Source organism: Rhinatrema bivittatum, chromosome 4, assembly GCF_901001135.1.
Source record: "Rhinatrema bivittatum chromosome 4, aRhiBiv1.1, whole genome shotgun sequence".
Classification (NCBI taxonomy): Eukaryota; Metazoa; Chordata; class Amphibia; order Gymnophiona; family Rhinatrematidae; genus Rhinatrema; species Rhinatrema bivittatum.
In genome coordinates, this window is record NC_042618.1 from 288,716,923 (window position 1) to 288,733,826 (window position 16,904).

The following is a 16,904-nucleotide window of genomic DNA, read 5'->3' on the forward strand; positions in this document are numbered from 1 at the left end:
AATGGGCTGGGGGGCGCTGTTGCGCATCGGATGAGAGCAGTCGCCTGAATGCAGAGCTCCGCTCCCCACAAGCAAACAAACCCCGGCAAACGCTGATTACGCCAGCTTTTTCGGCTAAATTCTTTACCTGCAGCGCTTGTTAGCAGCCCGGCACACCTGGAGATGGCAGCGAAACGAAAAACCGCCGATTTGCGGCAGTTTGTTTGAGAAGGCAGTGCTCCCCTCGGGCCTGGAAGATGGCGGCCGTGCGGCACCCGAAATGGAGTCTGATCATGCGGCGGCGGAAACGGGGGCTGACTCGGGGGTAAGCGCAGAATCACCACCAGTGCCGGCACAACTCTCCCGAGATGAAATTAGGGAATGGTTTATCACACTCCGGGCAGACATGAAAAGGGACAAAGCAGATATAATGGCGGCTGTGGCCGATATCAAGGAAGATTGCTGCTCTGGGCCACAGGGTGGATGACATTGATATCAGGGTGGAAGGCCATGGAGAGGCTCTTAATGCCCTAAACTCCCAGCAGCTAACATTCCACAGTGAACTTGGGGCTCTTCAGGATAAACTTGAAGATCTTGAGAACCGTAGCAGACTATGCAACATACGGATTAGGGGCGTACCGGACACGGGGGAGTATGAGGACGCTACTCTTACTGCGCAACAGATTTGTGCGCATGTTCTTTCCCTCGCGAATGCGGGTCCGCCTAACTCACCAGCGCAGCCGTCAGAGATCCGCTTGGAGAGGGCGCACCGGGCTTTGGGGCCCAGAAGTGACCAGCGCCCTAGAGACATTGTCCTCTGCTTCCATAGCTTCCTCCAGAAAAATCAGGTCTCTGAGGCCACTCGCAATTTAAAGGAAGTTAAGTGGAATAATCATGCCATTTCCATCTACCAGGATCTGGCCCCAGCAACACTTAAGCGGCGATACGATCTCCGTGAAGTCACTGCTAGTCTACGCTCTTCTTCTATCCGCTACAGATGGACATTTCCTTTTGGATTACAATTCCAAGTGCAGGGCACCACGTATCGGATCAAATCAGTGACGGAAGCGGTGGAGGCCTTCAAGCAAGCACACCTGGATATCACCTTTCAGGCTCCAAAATAGACAGCGCCACCAGCTAAAATGGATACCACCCCACGGTGGCAGCGCGCTGCCAAGGGCGGTAGGAGACTCCGGCGCCAGATATCTGATACTGTTTCCGCCTCTGTGGATATGGGTTGAGGAGCCCTCCGGAATCCTGATTTAGGCTGTTGCCTGTATTCTCATCTACGCGCCACTGGTGCGGTTCTGGCACTGTTGCTGGGAGAATTTGTGCCTTACGGACAAGCATTTATTAGCTGTTATTTACAGTATTGCTCATAATCACACTATTTATGAATGACTTGCTAGGTTTGCTGCACTCTTTTTGATGGTTGAGTTCATGTTGAGCTTGTGGGGGGGGGGGGTCTGCTAGAAATAATGGGCTGCAAAGGTATGGAGAGAGCTCCAGGTAGCAGCTTTACAGATGTCAGTAAGTGGCACTGAGCGGAGGTGTGCTACTGAGGTTGCCATGGCCCTGATAAGAGTGTGCTTTGACAAGGTCTTGGAGCGGAATGCCTGCCTGCTGATAGCAAAAGGAAATACAGTCTGCTAACCAGGAGGAGAGGGTCTGCTTTCCCCAATTTGATGGTATCAAAAGAGACAAACAATTGAGTGGACTTTGTGGGTGGCTGTACGGTCTAGGTAGATGGCTAGAGCATGTTTACAGTCTAGAGCAGGGGTCAGGAACCTTTTTGGCTGAGAGAGCCATAAACGCCACATATTTTAAAATGTAATTCCATGAGAGCCATACAATATGTTTAAAACTAAATATAAGTAAATGTGTGCATTTTATGTAAGATCACACTTTTAAAGTACAATAAGTCTCTGAAAATATTACACCAGGCCTTAAGACACCAATACATCTCCTATTAGGAAAACGGACCAAGTCAGGCTGCTATAGAGTCCTACACAGAAACTACACGCCAGCAGAAAACCTCACCTGAATCACGTGCTGTCCCTCACCTAACAGAATAAAGAGACCAAAAGGCATAACAAGAAGCATGCAGAAAAAAATGAATTGGAAACTGCAACAAGCCAGAGTCTCTGTATGCAGTGTAACAAAGGAAAAAAGAAACATCACCCATCCTTATAAAACAAATCAAGAAATATAAAATCAGCAGTAAAACTGTACTAACAAAAAGAACATATTTCGAAACAGCTAATGAGTGGAATATCCAATAATTAAAAACACATAAAACATTTCCAGATACCAACAAAATATTTCAAAATAGCAGACACAAAGACCCAGTAATGAAAAATAATAAGGATACAAAAATTTTTTTGCTCTGCATACCTGGGAACGTTTGATATCCAGGTGTCCTGAGATTGTTCTGAATTAGCAGGTGGTGGGGTGGTTTGCTTGGAACTTTCTCCTCTCTCAGTCACATACCAGCGCGCTCTCTCACACTGGCTCTCAATGTCACACCTATACACACATGCTCTCAGTACTCACATACACATGTTTTTTCTCACTCACTTATATAGGCTCTTAATTACACATTTACACACATGCTGTCTATCTTTTCACACTTACACACACACACAGGCTTTCAATCACAAATACATGCTGTCTTTCTCTCACACAGACTCTCATTCACATGCTTACAAACATGTCCTCTCTTTCTCTCATTTACCCACAGGCTCTCAATCACATACTCACATGCTCCCTCACCTAAATCAGCTCTCAATCACACACAGACACACATGGTCTCTCTCTCTCATTTAAACACAGGCTCTCAATCACATACTCACATGCTCCATCACCTAAATCAGCTCTCAATCACACACAGACACACATGATCTCTCTCTTACTTATACACACAGGCTCTTAATCATACATACACATGATTTCTCTCACACACAAAGGATCTCAATCATACACACACTCTTTCACACAAACAGGTTTTCAATCACAAACTTACACATACAGGTTCCCAATGGTAAACTTACATTCATGCTCTCTCTCTCTCTCACAGGCAGGCTCTCAATCACAGACATACTCTCACATGTACAGGCTCTCAATCATTCACATACATGCAAACTCTCACTCACACACACACACACACACACACACACACACACACACACACACAGGCGCGCCCCCCCCCCCCCCCCTGTGGCCCGGAAGAGGAAGTGGAGAGTATCGGGTGCCTGCGCGGCAAGAAGAGGCCACGCTAGTGCGCTCGGCATCGGCCCGAAGAAAAGAAGACTGCAGCGGGGCTCGGAGGAAAATGAAGAGGTTCAACCGTGGCCGATGGGACTCCGCCTCCGCGAGGGCTGAAAATGAAGAGGTTAGCGTTGGGAGGAGGCTGCTGCTGCTGCCGCGATTTCCCGGGGGTGGGGGAGAGAGAGAGTGAATGAGCGAGCAAACACAGCTTGCTCGCTCATTCACTCTCTCTCCCCCACCCCCACCCCGGGAACTTGCGGCAGCAGCAGCAGCCTCCTCCCAACCCTAACCTCTTCATTTTCAGCCCTCGTGGAGGCGGAGTCCCATCGGCCGCGGTTGAAGCTCTTCATTTTCCTCCGAGCCGCGCTGCAGTCTTCTTTTCTTCGGGCCGATGCCGAGCGCACTAGCGTGGCCTCTTCTTGCCGCGCAGGCACCCGATACTCTCCACTTCCTCTTCCGGTCCGCGAGGGGGGGGGGGGCGCGAAGAGAGCACGCCGGTGCCGCTGACTCCAGCTGTCCTGCCGCGTTCCGCCCGGGCTGACAGCATTTTAAGCCCGGGCGGAGGAGGACCGGGGAGCAGCTGGGTCAGCGGGAAAGTGTGGCGACTGTCTGCGAGCCAGGTGCAGCCCTCAAAAGAGCCATATCTGGCTCGCGAGCCATGGGTTCCCGACCCCTGGTCTAGAGTATGCAGAGCCTGTTCTCCTGGATTAGAATGGGGCCTGAGAAAGAAAATGGGTAGTATAATGGATTGATTAATATGAAACTCCGATTCTACCTTAGGCAAAAAAAACAAAAAAACCAAAAACTTAGGGTGAGTGCGGAGTACTACCCTGTCATGCAGACGTTTAGTGTAAGGCGGGTAGGTGACTAATGCCTGTAACTCACTAACTCTGCGAGCAGATCGCCAGAAGAAAAATCACCTTCCAGGTGAGATAGCAGAAGTCACAGGATTGGAGAGGCTCAAACGGCGGTTTCATGAGCTGCCCCCAAAAGCACATTAAGGTCCCATGAAGGGGCCAGAGGCATAATGGAGGTTTTAGGTGCAGCAAGCCCCTCAAAAAGCATATTACCAGGGGTTGTACTGAAATAAGTACATCCGAAACCTTTATGGAAGGCGGCCACTGCATTGACATACACCCTGATAGAGAAAGTTTTCAGGCCTGACTGACAGGTGCCAGAGATAGTCCAGAAACTTTGCTGTGGAACAAGTGAAGGGAGGGGGGGGGGGGGGGTGTCGATGGACATGGAAGTACACCATACTGTAAACCTGTTCCATTTATAGCGATAAGTGTTTCTTGGGGAAGGCTTTCGAGAAGCTACCAGGACATGGGAAACCGGCTCTGAAAGGTTGAGGTTGAAGAATTAACTTTCCACATCCAGGCAGTCAGAGATAGGGCCTGGAGGTTGGGGTGACGTAGGCAGTCATTCTGAGTGGTCAGAAGCGGATCCTTCCCCAGAGCAATGTGCTGGCGAATTGATAGATCCTGAAGTATTGGAAACCACACCTGGTGTGGCCAGTGAGGGGCTATCAATCAATCCCCTGTCCTTTCGCAACTTCACGAGAGGGAGAAAGCGTCTCTTGACTTCAAGTGAGAGCAGAAGTTTTTTACTTTGCGGTTGTGGATTGACACAAAGAGGTTTTTATGAGGGTAACCCCAGCGTTTGAATATTGAGTCTGCTACTGTGGGGTTGAGGCACCTCTTGTGTGGTTGAAAAGTGCGACTCAGCTTGTCTGCCAACACATTGTTCACTCCCACCCTGAGGCACATCTAGTGGGAAAGGGCCTCCGCCCATATCTGTGCAGCTTCCTGACACAGGAGATAGGAGCCCGTTCCCCTTTGCTTGTTGATGTACCACATGGCCACCTGGTTGTCTGAATCAGGATGACCTTGTTGGTGAGGTAATCCTGAAAGACCCTGAGAGCATATCTGATTGCATGAAGCTCTAGGAAATTTATCTGGTGTTTTGCTTCCTTTGGAGACCAGATGCCCTGAGTTTTCAGGTTTGCAACTTGTGCACCCCAGCCGAGGTTGGAGGCATCTGTTGTCAAGGTTATTTGAGGTACTGCAACCTGAAATGGAAGGCCTTGAAGACTGGTTTATCCACCAAGCCAGCGAGAAGCGGAGCTGGTTGGTGATGTGGACAAGGGTGGGCATTGGCTGAGAAGACTGAATCCACTGCAATACTCTCATGGCAAGGCGGGCCATATCACCCAGTAAGATCAGAAAGTGACATGCAGTTGAGTGTTGTCGAGACTGCAGTTGGGCCAGAGAAGCAAGTGAGAGCCTGATTCTGGGGTAGGAAGGTTTTTGCTTTTAAAGTGTTCAAGTTGGCCCCTATGAATGACAGGGTTTAAGATGGAACTAGCCTGGATTTTGGATAGTTTGAGGAACCTTAGGGAGATCAGGATATGTAAAGTCAGACATAGGGACGTCAGCGCAGTCTGATGAGTGGAAGCCCTGATCAACCAATCGTCGAGATACAGGTAAACGTGGACACCTGGAGTCCTGAGATAGGCTGCTACCATGATGAGACACTTTGTGAAGACTCGTGGGGCAGATGCTAGGCCGAATGGCAACACTTGATACTGGAAGTGCTTTGGGCCTACTAGGAGCCGCAGGAATCTGCGATGTGACCGAGTGATTGAGATGTGCGTGTAAACGTCCTGGAGGTCTAGAGAGCAGAGCCAGTCTTCCCTTTGCAGAAGGGGGAAGTAGAGAACCCAAGGTCACCATCTTGAACTTCTCTCTTTGTAGGTATTTGTTTAATGCGCGAAGGTCCAGTATTGGGCGAACACCACCTGACTTTTTTGGGATTAGAAAATACTGGGAATAGAATCCTTGGCCCTGCTGGGAGAAGGGTACTGGTTCTATTGCCTGGGACTTGGAGGATGGAAACTTCCTGATTGAGAAGGTGAGAATGGTCAGATGTTTCTCACGTCAGCTGAGGTGGGAAATCCGGTGGAACGGTGAGGAAGTTGAGGTGGTAACCTTGAGTCACTACAGCTAGTACCCACTGATCTGTCGTGACCGTGTGCCACATGCTGGTGAAGTGGAACAATCAACCTCCTACTGGTATAGAAGGAAGAGGAGACTGGGCACTGCTCTCCAGGAAGGAGTCAAAATCCAGTTGCTGGGCCGGCTGAGTCTTGGGTCTGAGGTTGTCTGGATTGGCCTTGTTATGGCCTAGAGGGACGACCTTTGGAAGCCGGATGGTAATATCTCCTTGGTTTATATGCAGGCCTCGGAGTCTCTTCTGAAAGATCTATTGGAAGAGGAAGAGTAATCATAAGGTACTAAAGAGAGTTGGCGGAGAGTCTCATGGTGGTCCTTGAGCTGCGCAACTGTTTCTTGAATCTTTTCTCCGAAATGATTATCCCCAGCACAGGGTAAGTCAGCTAACCTATCCTGTACTTCTGGTCTGAGGTCTGAAGACTTGAGCCAGGCCCATCTTCTTGCACTTATTCCTGCTACAGAGAGACTCTAGAGGCAGTGTCAAAGATCTTGTATGCAGCACGGATCTCATGCTTGCCAGCATCTAGACCTTTTTGAGCAAGGCCACCTCTTGTTTTTCCTTGGGACTGAGGTGATGTCAGATCTGTCGGGAGCTGTTTGTTGAGGACAATATCAGTTTGTTTGAACATGTTTCGGAGATGGCGCATAGGTCAGGCTTGTGGTCTGTTAATAGGTAGTTTAGGATTGGGTTTGGTTTTTGTTTTTTTTTTTAAACAAGGACTGACTATTCCCACAATACAGAGCACACATTTGATGCAAATAAGACTATTTTTCATGGTGGGTCCAAAGCTATGGAATTCACTGCCTGAGACTTTATGCATTGTACCAGATAGTAAGATTTAAATGTGAATTAAAAAACATGGCTATATTCAGGAATGCACATAATTTATCTTCAAAACATTAGAATATACAAAACCACAAAGACGAGGACAAAAGTTATTCGAATCATATGAGAGAAAACAAGATTCTCAAAACAGCCCATTGACTAAGGATGTGAAAATTATTTTGTTTTAATTACATGTACATATGTAATAGTGTATCAGGAAATTTAACTAGATATTAATGCCTGCCTATGACTTACCACCCCTGTAACCAACCTTTGAGTTGTAACTGTGTCACTTTGTTAACCATTGTGATCATTACATGGAACAAAGGTATATAAAATGTATATACGGTAAGTAATAAATAAGTAAATAATTAAAAGTGTGTACACTATGGAAATTACTTTTCATACGAGGCCCGATTTTCTTGATTTGGGTACATAATGGCAATTATTTTGAGTTTATTAAAGTTTAAATGTTTATTTTTATCCTTATATCAAGTGAATTTTCAAAACTGAATTTTCATGCAAAGTCTTCCTATTATGTCAAGCAAAGATGTGCTTTTCTTATTTGTTTTGCTCAGTAGCATTTCCATTGTTTAATGATTTTAGTTTAAAAAAGTCAGCTGGCATTATGTAAGTCACACTATATTTAGACAGTGCATGTTTATCTTCATCTTATTCGATTTTTTTGTATATCAATATAATCTATATTTTTCCCCCTGCACTGTAACATGCCAAAGTTATCTTAACAAAAAAGGCAGCACAGTAAAATATAAACTATTTCTTCTAAAAATGTTACAACTGAAATAGAAAGACAAGTATATAAAAAGTGACAAGATACAGGAAAGCTGGCATCAAGTTCGTATATAGTACTGTTTTGCTTTAGATTGCACTTATGGCCGTGTTCATTGCCCTTGTATCTTGGTTTTTAAAGGGTATAAGCTTGACGACACCCTCAATAAACACTAACAAAAAACTTTCCTGTCTCTACAATGAAGAACTAGTTTCTTATGCAGTTCTTACCAAGTGTAAAGCAGTTGTCCATAGTAGCATTAAAGCTACAGGCATATGTATGGATTGGTATGTAAGCAGCAGATGTATTCAGCAGTGGGTCCCACACAATGACATTGTAAATAACTCCTTGGCCCGGAATGGAGGAGAAAGACACTGTACTTCTATCACTGGATGCAAGACTAACCAGCTGGAAGAAAAGGAACAAGGTTTAGTTCCTACTGGGTTTTAAACTGCAAGAGAACTAGTAATTATTGCACAGATATACAGACTGGAAAAACAGAACCTGCTGTCCTCTTCCCATGGATACACCTGTCCACTCTTAGCATCAAACTGAACAAAATGTGTAAAGTCAAAATATAAGTGGAATAAAAACACCCTATTTTAGCAAGTTCTGATAGAATGTTTTACATTTGTTATTGCAGATAACATGTTCAGATTACTTTGTGAACTTCAGGCCGTACTTGTTAATGTCAAATGGTTAGGACAGCAGAGCAGACAAATCCCAGCATGAACTGCCTACTAGTTTTTACTACATAATAAATGGAGGACCATACTAGTAAAGTGCTCTATAAACCTCAGGGCACATAATGACCACTGAAAAAATAATCCTTTCATCTAAAAAAAAATTAGAGTTAAAGAAAGCCTACCAGCTATTAGCTTCTAATTTCTGAAATTCTATTGCAGCAACCTCCACCTAATGAAATTAGAATATGAAATCATAAAATGAATTCCAATTAGCTAGAGAATATTCTACTTTCTAAATCAAGCAAAATTCTATTTCAGAATTCATAAGATTGAAAAGAATAAGGACTTCCAGCTATTACCTATTATTCACTACTAGATGAAGAATATGGTCTAATTTATATTTTATTTATTCTGAGATTTTCAGCTCTGGAAAGCAAAACTAAAGGATCTTTTCCTTATGGAGTATTTGAGTATATCTTCACAAAAAAAAAAAAAAAGGCGACGGTTGAAGAGCGCCTCACCATTAGGCGCCGGCAAGCGGGGAGGCCACCCTCCATCCTGGGCCCCCGCGAGAACTGAACACCAAACTGAATGGCAGGAGGAAAAAAGATACGGAACCAACAGCAGGAGGTGAGGGAAATGAACGACTGCGATGCGATGTGTGACCACGCCCCCCCCCCCCTGTCACTGGGAGCCCCGGCGACGGTTGAAGAGTGCCTCACCATCAGGCGCCGCGCGCCGAAGGGGTGCGACAAAGGGGCTCTCCTCTTTGTGCACCCCTTGTGCTTCTACAAAAAAAAACAAACTTATATTTTTCTGTAATTTAACCTTTATTCCAATTCTTTACCTTTTCGCTTGTTAATTTAAATTCGAAATGTTCATTGTATTAGACTATGGAAATTTCCTGCTATTCTGTTTAATGTAAACCGGTATGATTTACATCTGATGTAAGAATGTCAGTATATAACAATTCAAAAAATAAATAAATCTTTGTTCTTTTTAGAGAAGATTGTAAACCAACTGATTACACTATCCCAAACCCAGAGGATTTTTACATCCTATATTTGAGGTCTAGTTTCCTTGCAACTGAGGTACAGGAAATGGGATTTTCCCACATTGTTTTCAGTTGTTGCAGGAAATTGTGGACTGGTATAGCCACTGGTTCCACAAGTTGTGTCCAGATTGGAGGAGATCAAAGATCTTAGCACATGTATTATTGTCTTTATGAACGTTCACTCCAAGCACTCTCCAACCTGTATAGAAATCCCGAGTAGAAAAGTAGTGGAGACTAATGTTCTGGAAACTCTGGAAGACGGTCTGAGAACATACCTGTCTATCCCTCATCAGAGCCTGGAGGTGAAGGAACATTAGCCACCTTCCTTATTGATGTTCTAGGTTAATGAGAGGTCCTTGGTCGCCACTGAGGAGAATACCTCTGGTGGACATCCTCTGACTGGTGACTCTGCTGTAAGAAAATGCTGTGGACTAGAGATACCTTGCAAAGATTCTGATGAAGTATCTGTACATACTGGTGAAACAGGGACTCCTCCTCGTGGAAGTATATCTGATTTTCTGGAAGAGAGATTGAAAGGTACTCTCCTTATCCTTCACCACCCATGCCAAGTAAGAGGACATGTCAGCCTCTTGACCAAGTAGTGGAGTTGGTGATAGATGTCTACCTCTTTTGGTGGCTGACATTCTCTGATATTAAATGGAATCTTGAACATCTTCCGGGCTCAGTATTTGGATTGGAGGAAGATTTGATATAAGGGATACCGGACAGCATATGGATCTGGTGTTTCCAGACATAGCCCCTGCTCCATTGACATGTTGCTGTAAGTGCACTGGATAATTTGCAGACGTAGGGTTATATCCCCTTCTGCCCCCATTAATACTCTTGATAAGCCTGCATAGAGCTGCATGGGAAGCTCTGTAGCATGATGAATTGATTGAACTGCTTCGATAACCAAAGGTTTAGAGGATAGACGTTCTGGGGCTTGATACAATGAGGTATGGATCATTGGTGCAGATACAGAGTCTGTGTTTCTTCAGTCTCAGATGCTCCAGCAGCCCTGCAGACTGGTACCCCTTTCTTCAATGCATGCTGCTTCTCAGTAATTGACCCTTAGGATCCAGCCTGTTGTGCCAACAGGAGAGATATTTTGGAGTAGCTCCTGCTCCATTCCTGAGGAGGCAGATGAGGCTGCACTTTGGGAAGAGTACAGACTGTAGCTTCTTAAAGACTTACCCAAAGATCGAGAGCTTTGGAAATGGAGGAAGTGGGTATGTGGAGATCTGGCCACAATTGTAGCAACTGGCCTGGTCATGGTCCAGTCCTAGGCACTTGTAGCATAAGTCATGTCCATCGGTAACATATTCTCCTACCACAAATGCAGTCTTAGAGTCACTCACTGTGGCATTCTTTATGGACACTGAGGAAAAATGAGCAACTACTTATCTGATAAATTCGTTTTCTTTAGACCAGACAAATGAATCCACAACCAGTGGGCTGTGCACTTCTACCAGCAGATTGAGATGGAGAAAAAGATGACATCACAGTATATATATCCCTGCAGTGACATCAACCTGCCAGTATTCTCTACAAAAGCCAAATGTGGCCAGATTAAACTTGATTAACAGATAACTATTCCAGTACTCAGTCATCAGGAAACACTGAACTCAGACAAAGAACGTATCAACACTAGTCTAGGGACTGAATCAACACTTACCAGGAACCACTGGTACACAGCCACGAAGGGGGTCCGTAACAATCATTTGGCAGTCAAGGGTAGGAAGTTGAATTCATCTGTCTGTCCTAAAGAAAATGAAGTTATCAGGTAAGTAGTCATTTCTCATTTCTTAGTGTCTGGACAGATAAATCCAGGACCAGTGGGATGTACCCAAGCTACTCCTAAATATGGCAGGAGGCTGCCCATAGTCCAACCACCACAAGTGCAAAGGCTGTGCCCTCCAGATCCAGATGGTCCTTCTTACACACCTTTTCTAGGTACTATGTCACAGCTTGACAAATGTTGATTGGAGACAATCTAACCTCTGCCCATGACACTGCCTGAGCCCTAGTAGAATGAATCCTAACCTGATTAGACAATGGCTGCTCAGCATCCATGCATGTGGCTCCGACTACCTCCTTAATCCAGCAGGCTATTGTAGCCCACAAAGCTGGTTCGCCCTGTTTACTTTCATTGTGGAGGACAAACAGGCAATAAGTTTTCCTGACAGATTTAGAAACCTCCAGATACCACAATAGGTCTCTTAACATCCAAAGGCCACAAGAGGCAATATTCCTCCACATCTTTCCCTATCCAGAGATAACAGGGAAATGGAACAATTCAAGTGAAAATCAGACTACTTTTGGCAAGAAAGGATCAATTGCGTACTGTATTACCCCTGGAGTCACTCTGAGGAACAGCTCCCTGCAAGACAAGGTGTGCAGCTCAGATAGTCCGTGTCAATTGCCACAAAAAACCCTTTTTCAAGGTCATTAACCACAAGGAGAGGGCCTGCTAAAAAATCCAAACCAGATTAAGACTCCACAAGGATACCAGTAACTGCAAGGGAATATGAAGATGTTTCACTCCTTTAAAAAAAAAAAAACCACATCTGGATAAGCTGACAAGGATCAACCATTTACCTGACCCCTGAAACAGGCAAGATCCCCTACCTTCACCTTTAAGGAATTAAGGGCCAACCTTTTACTCAATCCATCCTTCAAAAATTCCAAAATGAGAGTTATAACAGACTAGGAAAAACCCTCAATCTTCACACCAAGCCCGCATATAGACTAAGGAAGGGGAGAACTTTCTTGCTCGTAACAAGATGGCAATCACTGCAGTAGAATATCCATGCTTAAACAAGCAAACCCTCTCAAGGGCCATACCATAAGAAAATAGAGTCAGATCCCTGTGTGCAGGAAATCAGAGGGAGAACCCTACCAAGAGCCTCTACAGATCTGCATACCCTGATCTCCTGGGCCAATCTGGTGCCACCAGAAGTACCATTGCTAACCCTCCAAACCATTCTGCCCAACATGGGCCATGGGAGGGGGGGGGGGAGGGGAGGAGAAGCATACAGTAGCTTGTCCTCTGGCCATTCCTGCACGAGAGCATCAATTCTCAATGACTTTCGATCTCTCCTGCAAATGAAAAATCAAGGAACCTTCACACTGCGAGAAGTCACCAGCAGATCTAGAAAAGGAAGGTCCCAGCGTTCCACTATCAGCTGAAACGCCCTGTCTGACAATACCCATTATCTTGGGTCCAGATTCTGCCTGCTGAGAAAGTCTGCTCTTATGTTGTCTTTTCCTGCAATGTGCGAGGCTGAGATCTCCTGAAGATGCATTTCTGCCCATTGCTGGCTCTTGGTTCCTCCCAGCCAATTAAAGTAGGCCACAGTTGCATTGTCAGACATTATCCAGACTGCTTGACCCTGCCATCTGTCACCAAACTGCAAGTATGTCAACTGGACTGCCCAGGCTTCAAGAGTTATCTGCATTCCAGCACCCTTGTGCTGTCAGTTCCTGACAGTGAGTTTCCCAAACCTGGAAGCTCGCATTTGTAGCGAGTACTAGCCAGTCTGGTGATCTTAGGGAAACTCCCTTTCTTGGATGATCCATTTGTAACCACCACTGTAGTTGAGAGCAAATCTTCAGCAGGTGGAGCCAAATCAAATAGTCCTGAGACTTAGGGCTCCAAAGAACAGCAGGTATTGAAGAGAACGCATGTGTGCCTTCACTCACAGAACCACTTCCACTGTGAGGTTGCTGCCATCAATCCAAGCACCTGTAGATAGGACCACACTGTTGGGCGTATTGTTTTCATCAATAGATGCACCTGTGCCAGCAACTTCTGAATACGATCCTCCGGCAGGAAAAAACTCTGCCCTGTTTCATGTTAAACCTAACACAGATACACTAATAACTGAGATGGCTGAAGTCTGCTCTTGGCCAGGTTCATCACCCAACCAGAGCTCCTTGGAGATCACCTTGCGTGTCACCAGGCGGCTCACTGAGACTTGGCCTGACTTCGTCATCTAAAGTACGGGTGTACCAGGATCCCATCCTCTCAACTCTACTACCAACATTTTTGGAAAAAAGTTCTGGGCACGGTGGCCATATCAAAAAGGTAGTGCTCAAAGCTTATGTCAACCCAAAACTATGAATCGCAGAAAACGTAGTTGCTCTAGCCGGATGAGAATATGCAGGTACACCTCAGACAGATCCGAAGAGTTCAAACTCCTGACTGCACAGCCATTTTCACCAAGTGCAGAGTTTCCATGCAAAAATGAGCCACTTGCAAATGACTGTTGATCCCTTTGAGATCCAATATGGGACGAAAGGAGCCCTCCTTGGGTACAACAAAATTAATGGAATAGTGGCCTGTATTTTCTTGAGATGTGAGCATTGGAAACAGCCCTCTGACTGAGGAGCCTTGATAATGTACACTCCACCACCTGCCTCTTCTGCGAGGAGTAGCAAGGAGACACCATGAACATGTCCCAATGTGAAACTATAGTGCATATCCATCTCGTATCACCTCCAAGACCTACTGGTCCATCGTGATTTTGACCCACCTCTGATTAAAAAGGGGACTATCTTCTGCTCCTGGGGGTGGGTTGGCACACCTTCATTGGGAGGTTTGGGAACTTCCACTACTCTAGCCTGCAGCCCACCTGGACTCTCTGGGACGAAAAGACTGAGACCTACTGAAAGGCAGTGTCCGCTGAAAAGTCGCTCCTCTATAGGGTCAAACACACTTGGATCCCCTAGCATGACCTCTTGTGCTAATGGAGCGCAGAGACTTGCCCTGCTTATTGGCCATTTTCTCCAACTCTTTCCCAAACAAGAGTGAGCCTTCAAAGGGCAACTTCGTAAGGTTAGCCTTTGAGGTTGTATCAGCTGAACAATTTCTCAGCCATAAGTACATTTTCCATTGTACATATGTATATAATTTCAAACGTTGTCATAATATAATTTAATGCAAACTTTCCCATGTTATCTCCCACCCCCTTTTAATACCTTGTTCGCATGTTTTAATCGTTCAATGTAAAGCGCCATGCCTGGCGCCAGTTTATGTTACAATGTGAACCGATATGATATCCTGGATGAATGTCTGTATATAAAAATTTTAAATAAAGTGATGCCTGGCTGCTATTACTGAAGCTGGGGCCAAATTACAGACCAAATCGCAGCCTGCATCTGCCAAAAAGGTGGCTGCTGGCTCCACACCTGCCCTGGAATTCACTCCAGATTCATAGACTTCCTGAGAGAGAAGTAAACAGTAGCAAGCCACCAGGGAACAAGAAGCTATCTGCAAGGTCATTGCCAATGCTTCAAATGCTTAAGGATGGCCTCAATCCTATCATGCGCATTCTTCAAAGACACTCCTCTCCACAGGGATAATTGTCTGCTTCGAGACCACACACACAAGCACATCAATTTTTGGAAAATTGAACCACTCATTACTGGATCTAGATAGTACAGGCCTTCCAAGACTCGACCCCCTTTGAAATTAGCCTCCAGGGTGCTCCACTCAAGATCAATCAATTCTTGAATGGTCTTCAACAGGCTTTAGACAAAAACCAAAATGGGATTCTTTTTTGGCTCAGACATGGAATCAGCTCCAGGTTCTCACAGCATCTTTAATGTCTGGAAAATCAGAGCCGGTAACTCATCTCTATGAAAGAAGCACAATATAGTCCTATACGGTTCCAGTCCTGGAAGAATTTCCCCAGCCTCCAGAAAGTAAGGATCTGCTTCATCATCTGTGCCATCTGGATCCCTATTAGGAAGACTGGCTGCTGATCTAGGAGTACTTCAGCAGTTAACTGCAGCATCAGGCATGCAGGAGGTCACCACCTACAGTTTTGACCTGGCAAGATTGGTTGGGGCCAAAGACTGTGCCTGAAGAAAGGATTGCAATCCTTGAAAAAAATTCTATCCAAGGAAAGACAGAAGGATCCATGCCAAAACCAGGAGGCACCTGTCCTGTGCCCCCTGAGCCTCCTTCCCCAGCTGACAAACCAGAGAGCGCATCTCTTTCCCATTCTAAGAGATCTTCACTGGCTCCCAGTAAACTTCAGGATTCTCCATAAATCACTGACAATTATCCACAAAAATATTCACCATCAGACCCCACTTGATCTTCTACACCCTCTCAAATTGCACTCGACGGCCAGACCCTTAAGGGATGCCTACAAGGGATCCTTACATGTTCCTCCAATCAAAATTGTACACCATTCAAATATCAGAGACAGGACATTCTCTATCACAGGTCCCTCCATCTGGAACGCCATGCCTCCAGACCTCAGGCAGGAAACTTGTCTACTAACTTTCAAAAAGAAAGTTAAGACATGGCTGTTCTGCCGAGCCTTCCCCGCCACTAGCCCAACAGCCTGACTTAGAACTGTTCCATCACTTATGTAAATAAACAAACGCTAATTACGCTCACAAGTTATCAGGAGGTCGGCTCCTTGCCTGCCTCCCATACTCTATTGTATATAGTACTTTATCTTCGTTCTCCCTCTCTTTTTTTCCTACTCCCAGTTAAGGCATCCTTGTTATAATGTAACTTTATGCTCCTTTTAAATTGTCTCTTGTTGATTGGTTGTTATAGTTACTGCTTAACTCGATTTAACCCGAGTTGATTTGATTTGTATCAAGAAAGTCTGTATATAAAAGCCTTTAATAAATAAACCAGTTAAGGGAGTTCCAAGATCAGGCATCCCTTCTGGCAGGCCCTCATTAGCAGGCCGATACAGTATGGACACGCAAGAAAAAGTGCGGCAGTGCCGGGCACCCGCTCATTTGGCATACGCACATTTTGGTTCACAAGCCGCTCAATTCAGTAATCAAATTGGACACAAATCCAAGCGGCAGCAAACGAGCATCCAAAGCAAGTCAATGAAGCGGTAGGCGTTCGCAATCCATTGTACTGTATAGAGTGGTATATAGCATCCATGGTGCGCTGGTACCTGTCATTTCACCAGTTAAGTGGATGGTTCTTTTCTACAGACCCTGCATGGACACCACTGCCCTGAGCCTCTGGACATCCTCTTGTTCGGAGGCCACCCCCAACCTTCCACATCTGGACGCCTGGCCGGACGTCCAAGGTCAGGGCTTCCGTTCATGGACCTTCCCGCCTCTATCCGGATGTCCATAACTGAAATGCCCCGCTGCCTGTACGGACGACTGTGCTTTTGTCTGTCTGGTTGATTTCCCTTTGTATTCCATGTGCTCCTCTTCTGTTGGTAGATTTTCTCTTTGTGTTCGCTTGCCGAACATTTCTCATTCTGCTTCTCAACTGAATGAAAAAGATCGCCAGAGC

At 45.5% G+C, this 16,904-nt stretch overlaps 1 protein-coding gene across 2 annotated transcripts in view; it reads right to left on the minus strand.

Annotated features, from left to right (window-relative positions):
* Positions 1 to 16,904, minus strand: part of TM7SF3 (transmembrane 7 superfamily member 3) — a 186,600-nt gene that overhangs the window by 56,142 nt on the left and 113,554 nt on the right. For both annotated transcript variants that reach the window (XM_029600172.1, XM_029600171.1), the window contains exon 6: positions 8,107 to 8,284. In XM_029600172.1, the coding sequence (XP_029456032.1) occupies positions 8,107 to 8,284 (178 nt within the window). The remainder of the gene's footprint in view (positions 1 to 8,106; positions 8,285 to 16,904) is intronic.